Source organism: Thamnophis elegans, chromosome 1 (assembly GCF_009769535.1).
Source record: "Thamnophis elegans isolate rThaEle1 chromosome 1, rThaEle1.pri, whole genome shotgun sequence".
NCBI classification, from domain to species: domain Eukaryota; kingdom Metazoa; phylum Chordata; class Lepidosauria; order Squamata; family Colubridae; genus Thamnophis; species Thamnophis elegans.
In genome coordinates this window covers 130384521-130403991 of record NC_045541.1, presented here as the reverse complement: position 1 = coordinate 130403991, position 19471 = coordinate 130384521, and the positions used below count along the sequence as shown (strand labels likewise).

General features: G+C 35.2%; 1 protein-coding gene across 1 annotated transcript; it reads left to right on the top strand.

Moving 5' to 3' along the window:
- Positions 1 to 61: 61 nt before the first annotated feature.
- Positions 62 to 19464, top strand: ENTPD5 (ectonucleoside triphosphate diphosphohydrolase 5 (inactive)). Its single transcript, XM_032231305.1, has 15 exons — positions 62 to 141; positions 1324 to 1433; positions 4056 to 4332; positions 6233 to 6312; positions 6832 to 6975; positions 8235 to 8310; positions 10467 to 10502; positions 10679 to 10767; positions 11965 to 12044; positions 12372 to 12433; positions 13982 to 14080; positions 14257 to 14397; positions 15385 to 15441; positions 16126 to 16241; positions 18869 to 19464. The coding sequence occupies exons 3-15, from the start codon at positions 4113 to 4115 to the stop codon at positions 18953 to 18955; spliced, it is 1287 nt and encodes a 428-aa protein (XP_032087196.1). The 5' UTR covers positions 62 to 141; positions 1324 to 1433; positions 4056 to 4112; the 3' UTR covers positions 18956 to 19464.
- Positions 19465 to 19471: the final 7 nt, after the last annotated feature.

The window sequence follows — 19471 nt, the reverse complement described above, 5'->3', positions numbered from 1 at the left end:
TCAAAGCGACTCCGTTGCTATGGAAACCACGCGTCGCGGGAAAGTGAGGCAGGACTGGTGCGCCCGTGACGTAATGCGCAATGTATTGACGTGACACGCGGCACCGGTGAGATGTGGAAAGCTGAAGGTTCGGAGAACATGGTGAGTGAAAACTGGGCTTGGGGGGGGGGGGAATCAATGGGAGGTGATGGGAAGGGGTGTCTTTCCCTAATCCAGGGCCGCCGACACGGGAGTCGAACCAAAACACGCGTCCCTTGCTCCTGCCTTTCGGCGCACTCATGGCTGCTCTTAACCTCTCGGGTTGTCCCTACCGTGGTCTCTGGGCGATATTTCTCGTTGCATTTCGTGTTCTAAATATTTCAAACTCCGTTGTCTCGATAGCTTTGTATTTTCTGTCGCTTTGCTGACTCTTTAGAGAGCTGTCTCCTTTCACACGCATTCAACCCATGATATTCTAAGTAATCCGTAAACGGATTTAAAGGCTTTTATTCTCCGGATTGTCATTTGGGCATCATTCAGTACAAAAGAACTGGCAAGATATAATAGCGCGCAGCTCAACAAAATTCCATTCTTAAGTCTCAACAGCAAACAAACACATACACACACACACAAACACGCATATATTTTTAAAAAGCTTCTCTCACTTTATCAGTCCTACTATTTATTTCCACAGTATGATCTCATAGAACTCTGTAGGACTCAATTGACAAGTATTTCGCATGTATCTTCCAATGCTAATTTAATCTTTCATCTATCCAGTATGAAAATTTCTGCATAAATATTTTACTTGAAAAGGACAAATGGCTCATCTTTGTTAACAATATTTTTATTTCTAAAAATGTAACTGGTCATTGATTACAGCAAAAACAAGTCACATGTAATTTCTTTACATACGAATATTCCAGATATGCTCAGTATGCTACTATTATTGAAAATGATGTTGCCTTTCCCCCCACAAATTTCAGTTGCAACAGTGTCTCTGAGATTTCTGATATGGTATTTTAAAGACACGTAACATATCAGTTCCAAGTAATTACACCAATCTTGAGATCATAGGTGTTCTTACAAGATTCTTACAAGGTTCATAGGTGTTCTTACACAATTTGACAAGAAGAGATAATACCACATATTTAGACCACATCGGTTTAGTATCTATTTCATCTAGTACAACTGGACTGCTGAGTGTGTTGCAATGAATATTCAAGTTGGTAAATAATTTCCTAGGTCAGTAGTTTTCATTGGAACTTCCTAGTTGAAATATGCCCCTTGAACGTATGCTAGAAAAAAAAATCCAACTGGACACTTTTTTCTTATTTACCTTAGATAAATGATAAACCCCTGTTCACAGAAAATGGACTTACTGATATATGATATGCAACTTTCCAGCCTACATGATTAATAGCTAAATATTTTTCATTGTACTCATAGAACAGGTAAGTACTAATATAGTTCGTATTTCCTGAATTTTGGGGGGGGAGGGAGTCTGGATTAGAAAAAACTACCAAATTGGAACTTTTTATTTGAAAATATGGCAATGAAGGCATCTATGATATATGATATTTATTATAATTATATATGTTTTATATAAAAATAAAAATGGAGTGTCTTAGTGGCTAAGGTGTTGGCCAGGGAGTCCTAGGTTCAAGGATACACTTGGCCGTAGAAACTCTGATTTTGGGATTCATTCTCTCTCCCCCTCCCTCTCTTTTTGTCCCCCCCCCTACTTTTTTGTAGGAATAAATGAAAAGAGATTGCCAGTGCAGACTAATTTGATCTCTTGGAGGAAAGCAATATATAGCAATCAAGTATTTTTATACTTTGTAAAACTAAACAGAGAAAAAAGAAAATCAATGCACATATATTATATTGCAAAATCTCTGTTCCAACGCATTTTAAGGAAGAATCTCTTAAGGGCAATGTAATTCATTAAAAAAATAACGTTTCACAGTGTATACAACTAAATGCTAACTGCAAATAAGACATACATATTAGTCATTATTAAACAATATTAGAATTTTATTTTTTAAAGTCCCATGATGAAAAGTTAAATGCTTTGGGTTTAAGTTTTTGCAATAAAGTATAAAGTTTTCCTCTTTTGTTCTTTTCATTTCCTTACTCCATTCAAAAAGGAGAGGAAGAAAACAAAGACTGGCATATATGGTGTACTACCAACACTTATAAAAGGGTAGGGAGATGACATTATGATTAAGGTTTTACGTAAAAATCTTTTTAGATGAAATTTGTAAAAAAAAGATTATATTGCATACATTCACTATTTCTAGATTTTAAAAGTTTCCAATTAGATCAAATTTCCTTGTCTATGTAGAGCCATTTTTTTAGATTAGATTAAAATTTCAGCATCACATTTTTCTAATTATACTTTTAAACCCGATATACAAGGTACTTGGAGCAACATATGAAAATACTTTAGGTTTTATATGGGTTAGAAAGTTATGCATTAGAAAACTAAGATTTAGGTTTAAGTTCAAAATTCATTTTTGCAAATACAAAAATGCCCAATATATGGATAATAGTTATTGTATTTTGGGCATGTATTGCTATTGGTTTCTTGCCCCTATTTTTCATGAACATAATAATTTGATCTTTTATACAAGTTATAAATTAAACCAGCAAAAAGAATTGTAGCAAAAAATTTTTTAATTAATTATTAGGAGAAACGTTGTTAATAGAACAATTGGATTAAAAAGTAACTGCTTAAGGGACTATGTTATAGTTTGTTATTAGGAATAAAGTTGAAAGAATAGCTATAAAAGTTAAACACATGATAGGACAAGAAAATGGAAGAAAAGTAGAACAGACAAGTTTTTTTGAATAATAGGAGCTAGAGAGAAAATTGAAAAGTTGGATGATGGATGATGAAGCAATAAAGAACCCAGCAATTAGGGATTCAGATACTAAGTACTGATCACATGCCAGTGAACTGTTGTAATCAGCAGATCTCTGGTAATTGTGAGAAATGATTGCATAAGATAAATGTTGATATTTATTTAAAAAAACAGCATACCAGAGTTAATAACCATCTATTGTGGAAGACAAATACCTGTGAAAAGCACAGTAAAACAAATGGCACAGCAGGGGGAAAGGGGACCTGAATGGAAGAAGAAATGTTACATTATTTTATATATTTAAAACACTTAAATGGCTGTCCATCTTGTAGAACTCAAGTATTGAGGTTTGTAACAATAGCAAAGACAATAAAACCAGGCATCTGACCCACAATCTCTAGCACATCAAACTTTACAATCCTTGGTTTCCAGTGTGTTAGTTTCAAATTATTTAGGCACTCTGGAATTTACTAGAAGCAATAATGTTCATAAATTCTCTTGCTACAGAAACTTAACTCATAAAATCTGAAACTCTTCTGTTTTCCTTAATTAATGTGCATTTCAGTTTGAGATTTTAGCGTAATTTAGCTTTTGTGAATTTCCTATGATGAATTTTCCTTTAAGTAGAATTTTTCTTTAAGCAGAATTTTTTTAATGTTACTGTGTCAACATTTTCTGAAATCTTATAAATGCAGATGCAAGTGTGGTTCTGCACATCAAACACAATAAAATGGGCAAGTTTCATCTGGGAAAAAAAAAGCACAAAACAGAAATGACCCTGAACTATAAATTGGATATGAAGGGGGAGGGCACCACAACTAAATGCATTGTTTTGTTCTGCCTACTTGGTGTCATCAACAGCATGTACAATTCCCATTGTTGGTTGTTTTGAAAGACACTTGTATTCTGAGCTTTCCTAGCCTCCTCGAAGTGATAGCTAGAATTATAGCAAAGCTGACTACATTAATTCTTACATTAATTTGGAATGTTCAACATTAATTTATATACTTTTAAAGAAGTAAAACTTTTGCATTTATTCCATATATAATACATGGTTGTAACTGTTCCATAGATTTAAAGAAGCAGACTTGAAGTGTAGTGGTTTGCCCTTGTATTAATGATGAAATCACTTTTTGGGGATGTGGCAAGTTTCTGTGTTGGCTGATTTATTTAACACAATTTTTCTGATGTATATAATGTTATCTTCAGGAACCTCTACAATCTGGAAGTCTTGATTCAAACTGCAGTTCTCTGAGGCTGCCAAGGATGATGGGTACTTCCTGGTTCACAGTCATTGCCATATTTGTGTTTTCCTCCATTTATTGTATTGTTTCTCATCCCAAACCGGAGTTATGGTTCCAAGAACTCTTCCCCCTTAAGATGTGTCCAGCCAATGCCACCATGGAAACATTTTATGGCATCATGTTTGATGCAGGAAGCACAGGGACACGAATTCATATTTACACCTTTATACAGAAAAGCCCAGGTAAGATTGTTGGAAGTTCTCCTGAACATATATACTTATGGTGTACATCTATCTGTTAGGTGGTTGTATTGGTTGACGCATCACTTGCAATTTCCTGCTGATTATGTTTTGTGGTTTTTAATTAGTTTTAATGATATTAATTTTGGGTTGATTTTGCATTTGGTACAGTTTATTGTTTTTGTGGTTTTTAATTATGTTAGCCATCCAGTTACAAATGTGAGGTGTGCAGTTATATAAATTGAATAAATAAGTCATTAAAATGCTATAACAACCAGACACTTGTCAATGCGTTATAAGAAATTAATTGACTAATTTTGATATTAATCATCTTGTTTACTCTCCACAAGTTGTTGACTTGACCTCATCAAGTCTATAAGCAACTCTTAAATAATTCAGATAAGAGTAAATGTTTCAGGAATTTACTAGATAACCTCCTGAGTCATCCTTTCAGAAATATTTCCTCACCAGATTCTTCTGACAAAGCTCTTGCTGTAATGCCTTCAGTGAAAAAAAATGGGATAGGTTCAAAGATGAGGTTGCCTTGAAAATATCCCATGTTGAATTGTATATACCACAGTTGGAATGTTTTATGACATTTTGTATTATGCCATAAACAGTTTCATGATAATGTTTATGTCATAAAATTCTTAAAATTTCAATTCCATGGTGTCATGGGGCCTGGACTTTGGACACATTCTACAAGTTGGCCATTTGGGTCACCTTAGTTCAAAAGATTTTGTCCTTTCACCCATTAAAGCCTAAAGGAATCAGAGTTTTAGCAGTCTGATGAGCAGTGGATAGGTCCTTATTTCATAGACTCTTTTCACAGTTTCCTTCAGTTTTCTTTATTTCCTGATTTCAGTCAATGTTGATTGGGCTCTTTGTAAAGAGTTATTGGATCAGTTGCTTAATTGATGTATTTCCCTGAGAAAAATTCTAAAGTAGATTACATTTAAAAGATGGAAACAGGATATGAGTGCAACTTAATTCAACACATAGAAAAACAAGAAAGGATTATCTTATGAATGTTTAACAACATTCTCTGATCTTTTATTGCTTGGCATTTCCAGTTGGGTATGTCTTAGTATTATATTTAATTATATACTATAGTGCCTTAATCCTTGATATTAATCCTTTATTTCATTATTAATGCAATACAAGTATCTGCCCTACTTAGGTAATACTGGATTTGTACAGCTGTATTATACTAAAAAATCAATTGTAGTCTTCTGAAAAACTGTCTTCCAAAAGGAGAAAGAGGAGATATGGTTTTCATCTAGAATGATGAAGCATCTGGATTTTCATCTCTGTTAGCAAATGAAATGAGAATTAATACAACTAAGGAACTTAGTCCATTTTGTCATACTTTGCTTTCAGTTTTTGTGTAGTATTTTGGATGGCTGGTTATGCCTTGTGATTATATTTTATGATGCAATGATGTAAACTGCCCATCTTTTGAGTGGAACAGCTATATAATCTAATATAATAATAATGGCACCTTTACAATGTTGCTGTCAAGGCAGTACACATTCATGATATAGATTAGATTTTTCTTCAAGAATATCTCTTCATATCCAGTCTTCTACAAAATAATATAAGTCATCTTATAATATTTGTTACACAGAACCATTCATCCAGAAGTCACACATTACCAAGAATTATATATCTGCTACAAAACAAAGTTTCTATTTTCTTCATATTCACTGTAAATCGATTTCTCTGAAAGGTACCACATGGTTAAATCTTTGGGACATAGTTCGATTAAAGGTTATAATCTTCACTGACATATTTCAGTTATTAACTCATTTGTAATCAGTAGGGCAAAATATTGAACTAAATCTATAGTCGGCGATAAAAATAAACCTATCAGCTTATTTTTTGATGTATATTTTTTTTACAGAAAACCCTGCAGAGTTAAAAGGGGAAGTTTTTGAGTCAGTGAAACCAGGTCTCTCAGCATATGCCAATCAGCCTAATAAGGTAAGAGTTTCTGAGGGAAAACAATTATTTTCTTTTGGCATTTGAAGATAGCATGAATCATAAAGGCAAACTGCTGATCGCATTTTCCTGTTATTGCTTTTTCTCACCTGAAAATAGTAATTTTCCAAGCTTTTTCCTATTATCTCTTTCCTAAACCTAGCTGGAGATAAAAATGATTTCAGCAGGAACATTGTATGTGTAAGGACATGTTCTGCCATTAATCAATACCACTTTTCTCACTCCCAATATAGGTCCATAAACAGTGAGAAAATTGATCGGGGTTGGGGCAAGAGAACATAGATGGGACTAGTAGTTTGCCTAGTGACATAGAGATAGATATCAATAAAAGCAATTGCATATACCTTAAGCTTAGTTCAAGAGGAAAAATGTAAATGTCAAGCTCGAATAAAGTAGGTTTGGAGGAAGAAATTGAAGAAGAGAAATATTTAAAATATGTCTGTAAACTAAAATTCTGCCCAATCCTTTCAGTTTTTTGCTTTTGTTTCTGCTAATCTTTAGGGTGCTGAAACGATCAGAAAATTATTAGAGATGGCTAAAAATGCTGTACCGCCAAGTCACTGGAGCAAGACCCCCGTTGTATTGAAAGCCACTGCTGGTCTGCGGTTGTTAGCGGAGCACAAAGCACAAGCTCTACTCTCACAAGTAATGTTGGAGTATACTACAAAATCAATGGTGTCATATAAAAGTGGGGGCCTTTTTAATCCTTTCCATAAATATTCCCTAGTTGCTTTTTAAAATACTGTATGAAACTCAATGGAGTTGAACCCTTTGTTAAGAAAAGCACCATATCCTAGATTGGTCATAGGTCCCTTGAGCATTGTCTCCAATTCCAAAACACACACAGAAATGCAGTGAGGATGATAGGATATGATATGGGATATTTGAAGTCTTTGGTTCTCCGAGGAGATAGAAAAGAAACTGGGTATGTGCAATCTTGAAAAAAGTTCACTGAGGTAAATTTGATATTATTCAAGTACAGGTAGTCCTCGACTTACAATAGTTCACTTAGTGATCATTCAAAGTTACAATGCCACTGAAAAAAAGTGATCTTTGTCTGTTTTTCACGCTTGTGACCATTGCTGCATCCCCATAGTCACATGTTTTACATTCAGATATTTGACAACTGGCTCACATTTATGACGGTTGCAGTGTCCTGAGGTCATATCAACACCTTTTGCGAACTTCTGACAAGCAAAATCAATGGGGAAGCCAGATTCACTTAATAACCACGTTACTAATTTAACAACTGCAGTGATTCACTTAACAAATGGGGCAAGAAAAGTCATAAAATGGGGCAAAACTCACTGAACAAATTTCTTACTTAGCAACATAAATTTGGGGCTCAAATTTGAGTCATAACTTGAGGACTACTTGTACTTGAAGGGATATCACATAAAATAATTCCAAGACCTGTTTTTTATTTGTTCAAGAGTACAGGACATAGAATATTATTCTTAAATTCTAGGAAGGTAGATTTTGGATGAATGAGAGAAAAGTAATAGTAAGAGCAGTTCAATAATGGAATCAGTTAATGAGGAAAGGGGTGAGCTCCTTTTTGCTGGATTGTTCTAGTAGACATGGAGAGCCAATGGCCAATGGTCAGGTTACTTGAGTTTCCTGAACTGAGCAAGAAATTGAACTTAGTAGCCTAATGGCTTCCTCCAACTCTCATGATTTTATAGCTATTTCTTCTATAGGTCCATATTATTAAGGCTGGCATCTTAAGTAATACAGAAAGCAATCCAGTTTTAATGGTAGTTTTTAGAGGTTGAATGAAACCATTTAATTTGTAGCTGATTTAACATTCCTGTTTTTTGTAGAAGAAAATTGCATAATTTGCATACTTCTGTTTGTAAATGATTCCAGTTCTAGGATGATCATTCTCATTTTTCTTTCCACAGGTCAGAATGGTCTTTGAAGATTCACCATTTTTAGTTCCTGATAATAGTGTTAGCATAATGGATGGATCTTATGAAGGTGAGTCCTACAAATAAGGAAAATGAGGCATAGAGAAGAGAAATAACTAGGGAAGTAAAAGGGGAAGAAGGGTTTCTCAGAACAGGATAAAATATTGTGATGTTGCTTTTAAGGAGACCAAGATTATGATATCCTAGGGAAACAGGATTCTGTATACAGGAAAATGATAAAATTGCTTTGCTGTATTAGTAGCATATTACTAGATGGAAAATAGATTCAAGTAGTTCTAATGTCCTTATGGAGTTTACAGTTGGAACACATAATAGCAAAAGAGAGATGTAGATAGCAATGTCATAATGAATATGCATTTTATTTTATTTTTCTATTTATATACCTCCTTGTTCCACAATGACTTTAGTTAGTTAACTACAATAGAAGCGTGCAAATAAAATACTAAATAAAAAGTATTTTAACTATTAATAACAGTCAAATGCTAAATAAAACACTACTATCAAAAGCTAAAATTATGATTTTAAAAAATCAATTATTAGCACCCTACATATACAGATGACGTGCTTAGTCAATTCAGTCTGAAGAATTTTTTAAAACTAGTTTTCACTGTGTTCTTAAAGAACATCAGTATAGCATTTAATGGAGAGATGAACTTGGGGAGAGGGGAACCACTACAAAGGAGTAGACCATGACCAATAAGATCTGCTTCTGTGCCATCCAGAAATCTTGAAATGTGGGAACCCAAAACACCCTAAATTGAATAAATAGGATAATCAGGCACTTAAAACCAGAACCCTCTACTTTACTTGAGAACTTACTACTAACCAGTATCCTATGATTACAATATCTCTAAAATACCAATAGGCAGGCTGCTACATTCAAAACAATCCCAGTTTCAGTGTAGTTTTCAAAGACAATGGCATGTAAAGTCCATGTACCATGCAAATCCATTTAATTCTAATTGTTTTATATTGCCTTTTTTACTTTTTATCATATTGTAAGCAGCCCAGAATCATGTTTCAGTGAGATGGGAGACATAACAAACAAACAAACACATACACATAGAAGGTTTAATGTTAATGCCTCCTGCTTCAAACAGGAGTTGAGCCCTATGGTACTCCTACTGCTTATTTTCCAGCATCATGGATTGGAACCTCTCATTTAAGAAGTGTAAAACAGTGTCATCCACCTTCATCCTCATTATCAATTGGATCAAATGCCTTTAAAGGTCTAATAGAAAGGCTGCAGATCATCCATTTGAGCAAGCAATGCTCATGCAACTTCTTTTCCACCAACTTTCTCAAAGAGAAAGATTGGAAACTGGGCAGACATTGTCTAATACGAACATACTCAGATATTTTTGGTGGGGGGGGGAGCACACCACTATTCTATCAACACAGATCAAAACTTTCTCCCAAAGAAACCTTGACCACTTGAACCCAGTTAAACAATTTGGCTTCATCCAATTATACGGAGAACTACTTGGAGAACTACAGCATGGATTGGGTTTACATTTTAATTCAGTATTACATACTCATCTAAGATTAGTTCAGCTGAATGTCCTTAATCCAGACATTTATTTAGCTGAGTAAGATGACTTGACTTATCAATTAGTTTAACATGTCATTTGAAGTTGGTGTCAAGAAAATTATGCAATAAATCTGCAGGGTTTACAGCAGAGGTGGTATTCAGCAGGTTCTGATCAGTTCTGGAGAACCGGTAGTGGAAATTTTGAGTAGATGGGAGAACCGGTAAATACCACCTCTGACTGGCCCTGCCCCCATCTATTCTCTGGGGATTTTGTAGTAACCTTCCCCTGGAGTGGGGTGGGAATGGAAATTTTACAGTATTCTTCCCCCACCATACCCACCAAGCCGCACCCGCAGAACCGGTATTCAAAAACATTTGAATCCCACCACTGGTTTACAGTGTGTTAAGAAACCTGATGGGAAAGTATAAGAACTGGAATAAAGAAGAGTAAATGTTAGCTGGGGAAACACTAATGAGAATTAAAAGAACATTTTATCCCAACTACCAATTGGTGAAAAATTGAGAAGTCAGTGAATGAAATGATATTCTGCTTGGAAAAATATTAATAGTTACTGATCAGCAGAAATGCAGTGTGTGAAATAATCCTTTGTAGTTTGTATTTGTAGTCTATAGGTGGATGGATTTTTCAGTTCAGCTTTTTCTTTCTATTGCAGGTATTTTAGCCTGGATCACCGTGAATTTTTTGACAGGTATTTATTGTGACATGTTTCTGTTTCACAAAAATTGAATAGGAAGCCCATTAATAGTAGGAGAGTCATCTGTTATGATTGTTCTGACTTGCTAATACCCTCCCAGAATAGGATTGTTATTGTTTTTGTTTTGCTGTATATGGGTACTGTTTGAATTTCTGCAATGTTATCTGCAGGGCAGTTGTATGGCCAAGAGCAGCAGACAGTTGGAACTCTGGACCTGGGAGGGGCTTCAACTCAGATAACATTCCTGCCACAGCTGGAGGTGAGGAGATAGAATAGCCGGATCTATTGCAAGTTCCACAGTTTGGATAATCTTTATGTCCATTGTCACTTTCAGCTTTGATATCTTCCTTAACAGAAACATACCTTTCTAATGCTATGCTTTAGATAACCCAAATACTCTTTTGTATCATATTCAAAATTCATGGAAACTTCTGCTGCTGCCATTTTGGCCTCTCTCTCTCTTTTTTTACCATTTTCTATTTCTTTGTAGTTATGGTGGAAAAGTAGATTGAGGGTTAACCACGCCCCAATCATATATAACAATCATATCAGATGTGATAGAAGGGATCTTGCAGGACCCATCAGCCAGAAGTGTCATCTGGCACGACCTAGTTGGAAAGATCAGATTGACCCCAACCCTGCTGGCTTTTTTAAACATCCTGAAAACATGGTTCTGTCAGCAGGCATGGGAACTGGGAAAGTGATGGGACTGATACTGTCATTGTATTGAATGTTATTGGTAGATGTGATTATTTCAGCTGTGAATTTGATAATTTTTTATGGTGGTTTTAATATGTTTTGTATTAGTAAAAATGGTACAAACACCACCATGATAAACATTTTTTAAATTCAAATATTATTTGTTTTATATGATTTTAATTATTTGTAAGCCCAGAGACACCCACACATACGCATAGACATATAAACACACACACACACTCACACACACACACAGGGTTACTATATAAATTGGAATAATTATTAGGAAGTCAGGGAGGTAATAAAGAAAAAAAGTTATTTTTGACACAAGGTGTTCCTGTCAATATATCTCTGAAGATAGGTTAAACTTCAGTTTAGAAATTTGTAGATCAATAAAAATATTTTTGCCTGGAAATTTAAAAAAGACACAGATTAAAACTTTGCTTATTACTAGCTATAGAAAATAGATAAAATAATATACTGGTATTACTTAAAGCATTCCTTGGTAGACACTTTCTGATAAGCATATAAAATTCAGAATCTACAAATCCGCAATCTGTATTCGTTGTGTAGTAGATGATGTCAGGGAATTATACAAATTATGTAAAAGCACAAGTTTTGCAATACTAAAGAATTTATTGAAATAAATTTTACTGATGTTGAAAGGTTCATCCAGTAATGCTTGGTCGGTACATATTTAAAAATGGTGTGAAATAACAATTCCTGAACGATTACTTTTCATTCTCATAATTTTTAGGAAACCTTATCAGAAACACCAGTGGACTTTCTTACCTCATTTCAAATGTTCAACAGCACTTATAAGCTATACACACACAGGTGAGAAAATATACACAATTGATTAATTCTAAGGTATTATTGCTTTGTGACTGAAATATTCTCCTAAATTATTTGCACAACGGGCTGGAAGTCCAAATCTTTGCTTGTTATCAGAATAATTTGATCTTAGATAAATTATCTTCTTTTTCAAATTATACACAATAATTTGTGCATTATTGTAAAAGAGCCATATCCTGTTATTTTCACACTGAGGTCTTAGAAAGCAACAAGAAAGTTATTTGGCATAATATAATTTTGTATCCAAATTTGTAAAATGTTGATACATTGCCTTGGTTATTAATTAAGTGTTCCTTATCCTCCCTTTAGCTACTTGGGACTTGGGCTGAAAGCTGCTCGGTTGGCAACATTAGGAGCTTTGAATTTAGAAGGTACATTCAGACAAAATAATTATTCTATCTGCATATTAAGAGTATCTTGTGGCAGCCCAGCAATTAATATATTTTTGGCTGATGCTTGCTCTATTCTTATTAGAAATGAATTGCTAAGAATATTGAAACCACATATCCCAAATACAATATTTTTGTATGAGGAGGAAAGTAGAGGTTTGGAATAGGCTACTTGCAAGCCATGTCCTGCATGGAACTCCTGCAACTTCAGAGTTGTAACTAATTGACCCCCTAGCCACCAATTCATACTACTACCATGTTTCCCCGAAAATAAGACCGGGTCTTATTTTCTTTTGACACATCCCTCCCGAAATAAGCGCTTGGCCTTATTTTTGGGGAGGCCTTATTATTTTTGAGGTGCAGGAGGTGGCGAGCATGGTCACCTCAGGGCTGTTGCTGTGTTGCAAGGGAGGGCTTATTTTCAGGGGAGGGCTTATTTTCAGGGAAACGGAGTAGCATTTGACACCAATTCAGAGTTTATCAGTGCTTAATTGACTTGCTGTTTTATTTTTTAAAGGAAAAAAAACATTTTACCTCCAATACACAAACCACATAAAAAAAACCTCCTGGTCCAACTTTTTTCAGTGAGCCCATTAATATGTACCCTGTACCTAATGTACATTTCAAATTGTAAAATATTTTTTAAAAGTTGGTTGCCAAAATGTTAAACTATATCGTCTGCATTCATTTGAACGCTGCGGCCTTCATTTTCCTGCAAGTGTCTTGGCAGAATGTTCTGGATTCTCTCTCTAAGTGTTGGATAAACACTTTATTTATTCTGTAAATAAAAAATCCACCAAAAATTATATGTGCTTCCTAGATTCTGTTCTATTGTACAGGCATTCAATGTACTATATTACTATTACCTATTCCTCTTTTAAAATTACCTACCGGAACATGCTATATTCTACAGCTTTATTAGTGTGTATCAATATTTCTTTCTCAAATTTGTTCTCTTGTCCTTTCTCTGAGATTTCTTCTTTTTATGTTAATGGCAGTATTAACATAACATAATGCTCATGCACCTTTTCTACATTGTGCTTTGTCTTACTGGCCTCTATATTTCTTGCCTTCTGTTTTGGACCATCCTCTCCTTCAGGTGGAAAGAAAAACTTCTCTTTTTTGGCTGCTGTATTCAGTCTGCTGATGGATGCAGAGCTCCAAAACATGTGTCTCCTCCCATAGCTGTGTATTTTATTGGCAACTCTGTCGTGCTGTTGCTGGAGATAAGCTTAAATGGGAAAGGCATGTATTCCATGCAGCCTGCTCTTCCACCCAGCCACATTCCTGAATTGGATCCTTAACTCACAAATACTTACAAATTGCTTCATTACCCTCAAGATGTCCCCTCTCTCCAACAGTCCAAAAACCACTGGTCTGGTGAATATAGCATCTTCCATAGGAAAATGAGTAAAGTCTTCACTTCCACTTTTTTCCCCAGTTCATATTTTTGCAACTAAAACCAAATTAAATGTGTTTGTGTGTGTGTATTTATAAATAAATGTTCCTCTTCCATATTCTCTCTTGAAGCCCTTGGACAGACATTCAGAAGTTCTTGTCTGCCAAAACAGCTGGAAGCAGAATGGCATTTTGGTGGAGTAAAATACCAGTATGGTGGCAACACAGAAGGTAATTCAAAAAGATACTGCTTTCCAGGAAAGCTTTTCTTAAAATGAAGTAAATTGTGGGTATATTCATAAAAGGAACAAAATAAGAATGAGGCTATATGAAGACTGTAGTAATCTTAAGGGAAGAACTGGAGTTTATGATTCATGTCATGTTTATATAATGTCTTATTCTGATAGGTAAAACTGGATTTGAACCATGTTATTCTGAAGTATTGAAGGTTGTACAAGGAAAATTGCATCAACCAGATGAGATTCAGAGAAGTTCCTTTTATGCCTTTTCCTATTATTATGATCGGGCGGTGGACACTGACCTTATAGGTGAATAGGAAATGTTTGAAAAATTTGGAAATTAACCCTATAACCTGCAGAAGCAATTTACTTATTTTTTAAACTTAATCTCAAGATAAAATCTCAGTGGAGAGTACTCCAGTGTTACTGTAAGTTGAATGGTCATATAAATGTTATTAATAAATAATAAAATCATACAAATAATAACTAACATATGAATCTTATAAACAAGTAAGGCAATGGCAGATAAAATATCAGCTAGAAGCAAGGTTGACATTAACTAACCAATGTAAAATAGATAAATTATTTAAATTTTCCTAAGGGACAGCAAAAGGTATGGTTTGAAAAATAAGAGCCCTTTAGAAACAGCCATTACATTCTCTAATCTCACAGCTGTCAAAAGAGCAGGGCTGCAAGTGACATCCTTGGCTATCAGGGCAATAGCTGAGGGAAGAGAGGGGAAGGGAAGATAGTGATTAGGAGTGAAGCAATGCTATATTGGAACATTAATAGCAGCTGCATTGAGAGAGAAAAGTGGAGAAGTAGGCTTTTTTTTCCAACCTAGAGACCTATTCCCTTAAAAGGAAATATAGGGGATTACATGCTTAAGGCTCCGGGCAGAAGTAAAACTTACTGCTCTCTCTGTGTGTAAGAGACTTAAGAATAGATAGACCTGGGGGCACAAAGTGGTGCCCACCCTGCTAAAAAAAAAAACCTAACCAAGGCCTTAAGGTTGCATCATTCCAAAATGTTAATATGGCATAAAGAAAAAGCTATACCTTAAAGGGAAATAATAATATTTAAATTTAATGTGAAAGAGAACTATGCAAGAAATGTGTCATTTTGCAGTATTGATTCAAAAACCTCATGATTTTTTTTTAAATGATCATCATTCAGATTTTAACTGATCTGGAAGTACTGTGCAATTTGAAATGCAGATTTCATTATGTCACAATTATGATTTTTACAGTAACTTTTTCTGAGTCAGATGACAACTTTAACCTTTTGTCATTTCAGATTATGAGAAAGGTGGTGTTTTATATGTGAAAGACTTTGAAAGAAAAGCCAAACAAGGTAAAATGAGTTTGACTTTATCTAGATTCCTTCTAGTTAGTTTACTACCAATTTTAAATAGCTCAATTTTTTGTTTTTATTTTATATTGTTTTGTTTTTATTTGGCTATCTTGTGTTTACAGATTTTTAATCACTTGCCTGTCATGTTTAGTATATTTAAACTTGAAACAGCAATATAATTATTCTTAAGAGATAAGACAGGTTAATTATCTCACTGACTAAAAGAAATCCTTGAAAGAAAACCAATTGATAGGTATCATAAATTCAACAATATTTGCCATCTTATGGGATCTCATCTTGGTATGTATTATCTATAATGTGTTTACAAACTTATGTTAAGTGAGGAGTAAATGATCTACTCTATAGTTTAAATAGTCAGTAGTATGTCATCAAGTAAGACTAAGGAATTGGAAACAGCCTATGGTTACATAATTCAATCCACATTCATTAGTACATTTGAAAACTTCCTGAGATGCTCAGCCCAGCATTTGAAATCTATTCCTCCACCTGGTTAAAAGACATAGGAAAAACAAGCAGCCAAAACCATAGCTCATTCCAGATCCTTCAGCCATGATTAGCAGTAAACTAGTATTAAGCAAGAGTTTCTGTGATACTAATCATTATGTTTATTTTTCAGCAGCTATTCTAATTTTACTGAATATTCTCCTCATTGTTTTCATTTAGTTTGTGATAATCTGGATAACTATAGCACTGCCAGCCCCTTTTTATGTATGGATCTCAGTTATATTACAGCTTTATTAAAAGAAGGCTTTGGATTTGGAGACAGCACAGTTTTACAGGCAAGTAAAAATTGCAGGATCCAACAGCATTTCATCCCATGAAGTTATGGGGAATTTATTTATTTTAGTAACATTGATTGCAATATAATTGTTGGACTATTTGTGAAAATAAATAGAAGTTATCATGTTTTTGTATTATATTCTGTAGAATTAGGTTGAGGAAAAAGTGAATTACAATACCTTTATTTCATTTGAAGTTGCTAACTGTAGGTTAAATGTGTTCTGAATGAGAACTCAAAAAAGCTTTTTTGCCGATTAGATGGATTATACATTTATTTTCATGGCATTCAAATACTTGAATTTGGGAATGTAGAATTTCCATGCTGATCAGAAGACTCATCTAATCCCAGTCTACCCTAGCATCTGTAATCTAGACACCACTAGGAAATCTATAAAGACATGATGCTACTACATCTAATTCCATATTCTACTATGTGACATTGAGGACTGCTCCTTCAGTTGCAAAATCATTTGCAAATAATATTTATGGTCAAGTGATTAAGATGTTATAAGGGCTTGTAAACAGGAAGGTTGGATGTTTGAGATCTAAGTACCACATGATAGAGTGAGTCCCTCTTACTTGCCCCATCTGCCCCTTTTGAACTGCCAACATAGCAGTTCAAAAGCATGTAAATGCAAATAGGTAAGTAGCATTTTGATGGCAAGCTAACAGCATTCCTTGCGCCTTCAGGGTATAGTTATGCTGGCCATGTCACCATTGAAGCATCTTCGGGTAACACTGGCTCTTCGGTTGTGAATCGGAAATATCGTATTTTTTGGAGTGTAAGACGCACCTTTTTCCCCTCAAAAAAGAGGCTGAAAATCTGGGTGCGTCTTATACACTGAATACAGCATTTTTTGCCTCCCAAAACCCCGCCCCCTTCACCAAAATGACTGTACACAGCCCTAGGAAGCTTTTAGAGAGCCCCTGGGGGCTGGGGAGGGCAGCTTCCTAGAGGCTATCCACGCCCCTTTTTAAACGAAAAATGAGCCATTTTTTTCTAGTCTCCCCCCCCCCCTCCCCGAGCACTCTGCAAGTTCCCTAAAGGCTATTCATGCCTTTTTGGGCAGAAAAAAATGGGCCAGTTTTCACAAAAAAATGAGCTGTTTTGGGGAGGTTTGCAGAGTGCAAAAACTTTTCAAAATTTTCCTCTTCAAAATCTTGCTGCATCTTTTATTCCGGTGCGTCTTATACTTCGAAAAATACGGTAATTACCACTCTCTAAAGTTGGACATGACCAATAGGGGAAATCTTTACCCTTTTTTACTTTAGTTACAGGATCATTTGCAAATAATTTATTAATATTTTTCCCAAGACTGTGCCACTTCTTTTCTGTAACTTTTGCATTTCTGGATAATAATGTGGTCAAAACTTGATTTACCTGAAGCAACCAAGTCACTCTGAAGATGCAACATAATTTTATCTGCATGCATATAAGCAATAATACAGTATATAGTGGACCCCCAGCAAAGTTTTAATACTTTGCTGGGCAGCTATAAGCAAAATCATAACCAGGGCTTATATACTTTCCATCCACTACAGATAGTCCTCTATCTATGATCACAATTGGGATCAGAATTTTCATTACTAAGCAAGGCTGTTGTTAAATGAGTCATACCCAATTTTAAAAACTTTCCCATAATTATTAAGCAAATCACTGAAACTATTAAGTGAATCATGCATTCATTAAGTGAATCCACTTTTCTTCATTGAGTTTCCGTGTCAGACGCTGGCTGGAAGGTTGCAAATGGTAATCGGGTGACCCCAGGATGCCGCAACCATCATAAATGCATGCCAGTTGCCAAGAGTCCAAATTTGGATCACATGATTGTGGGGATACTGCAATAGTGCAAGGACCAGTCATCAGTCACTTTTTTCAGTGTTTTAAGTTTGAATGGTTGTTGAACAAATGGTTAAAATTTGAGAACTACATTGCAACAGCAAGACAAAGAGAGACACAGTGGAAATTATATTTTAGATAAGCCCATCCATGTGACCTACTAGATCAGCAGCTAGCCATGCTATCTCTGAGATAGGATTAGTGAATAGAAACCATTTGATTTACTGGGCTTCAGGTTGTTGATCAGATCTTCTTCCTGTTTGCCAATCAGGACCACTTCAGCTTCAATGTTTTCCTACAAGGGCCCTAAGTAGTTCATATAGGCACCTATGTATCTCATGGGTTTGATAGTGGATGTAGTTTACATATGTACAGGGTGGTAGTGGTACCGCGCCTTGAACCGTTTGGAATCGGGCCATGGAAGTGGTGGGTGAATACGCATGCACATCCCCACTTGTGTGACCACTGGGTAACCGTGTATGTGCTCTCCATTCACATGAGCAGCGAGCGGGCCCATCGCGTGTGCAAATGGATTGCATGTGCGCTTGCCCCCATCCACATGAAAGCATCTGCTTACCCTCCTCCCCCACCAGTCCGCAAAGTCGGAAAAGTTGGGCAACTCTGATCTAGGATACCATCAAATTGAAAAATATTGTTATAGTGGCTGCTTTGTAATTACGATAACGATCTCTGTCAGATCCATGTAGATTATTTTTAAAAATGTATTCAATCTAAAAAATGCCTGTACAATCAAGTGAAATCAGGTTTCTTATTTTTCCTTTTCAGCTAGCGAAGAAAGTCAATAACATAGAGACAAGCTGGGCTTTGGGGGCTACCTTTCACCTTCTACAGTCTCTAGGACTCTCCAACTAGGAAAACAGAAGATTTGCATTGCTTGCAAGAGCCATTCTGATCAACACATGATAAAATTACAGACCAAAGTAGAAGAAATGTTTTACTTTTAAGAACTGCAGTTCAACAAAAATCCTTCTACAGTGCAAGACCTAACTACCTAATTGATGCCAAAGAACTTCAAAACAGATTAGGCATCGTTTCTGTCAAGTCATGAATGCATATTTGGTACTAGCACATCCAACGTTGGACTTGCTCCGCGAGCTCTTTTATCTATGAAATTCTGAATGTTCACATCAAAGAAACAGCTTAGTCTGATTTTTTTGTTTAAAAAAACAGCAAAACCGAAGTGTATTATTTATCTTTTCCATAAGTTGTTTGAAACCAAGTAGTTATGCTTCTATGGTTAGTTGGTTCTTAAGCATAAATAAGGATGTTATTTTATTCAAATATATATATATATTAGTTGGTGAGAAGTATTAGCAAAAAGATTTTAGGAATCCCACAAGGAATTGTTTCAGGTTTATTTTTCTAAAT

Excerpts from the sequence above, each read along its gene's own strand:
- ENTPD5 (XM_032231305.1), top strand. The coding sequence starts at position 4,113 with ATGATGGGTACTTCCTGGTTCACAGTCATTGCCATATTTGTGTTTTCC. Across the intron at positions 4,333-6,232 it reads CTTTATACAGAAAAGCCCAG|AAAACCCTGCAGAGTTAAAA; the intron begins GTAAGATTGTTG and ends TTTTTTTTACAG. Across the intron at positions 14,398-15,384 it reads GGTGGACACTGACCTTATAG|ATTATGAGAAAGGTGGTGTT; the intron begins GTGAATAGGAAA and ends TTGTCATTTCAG.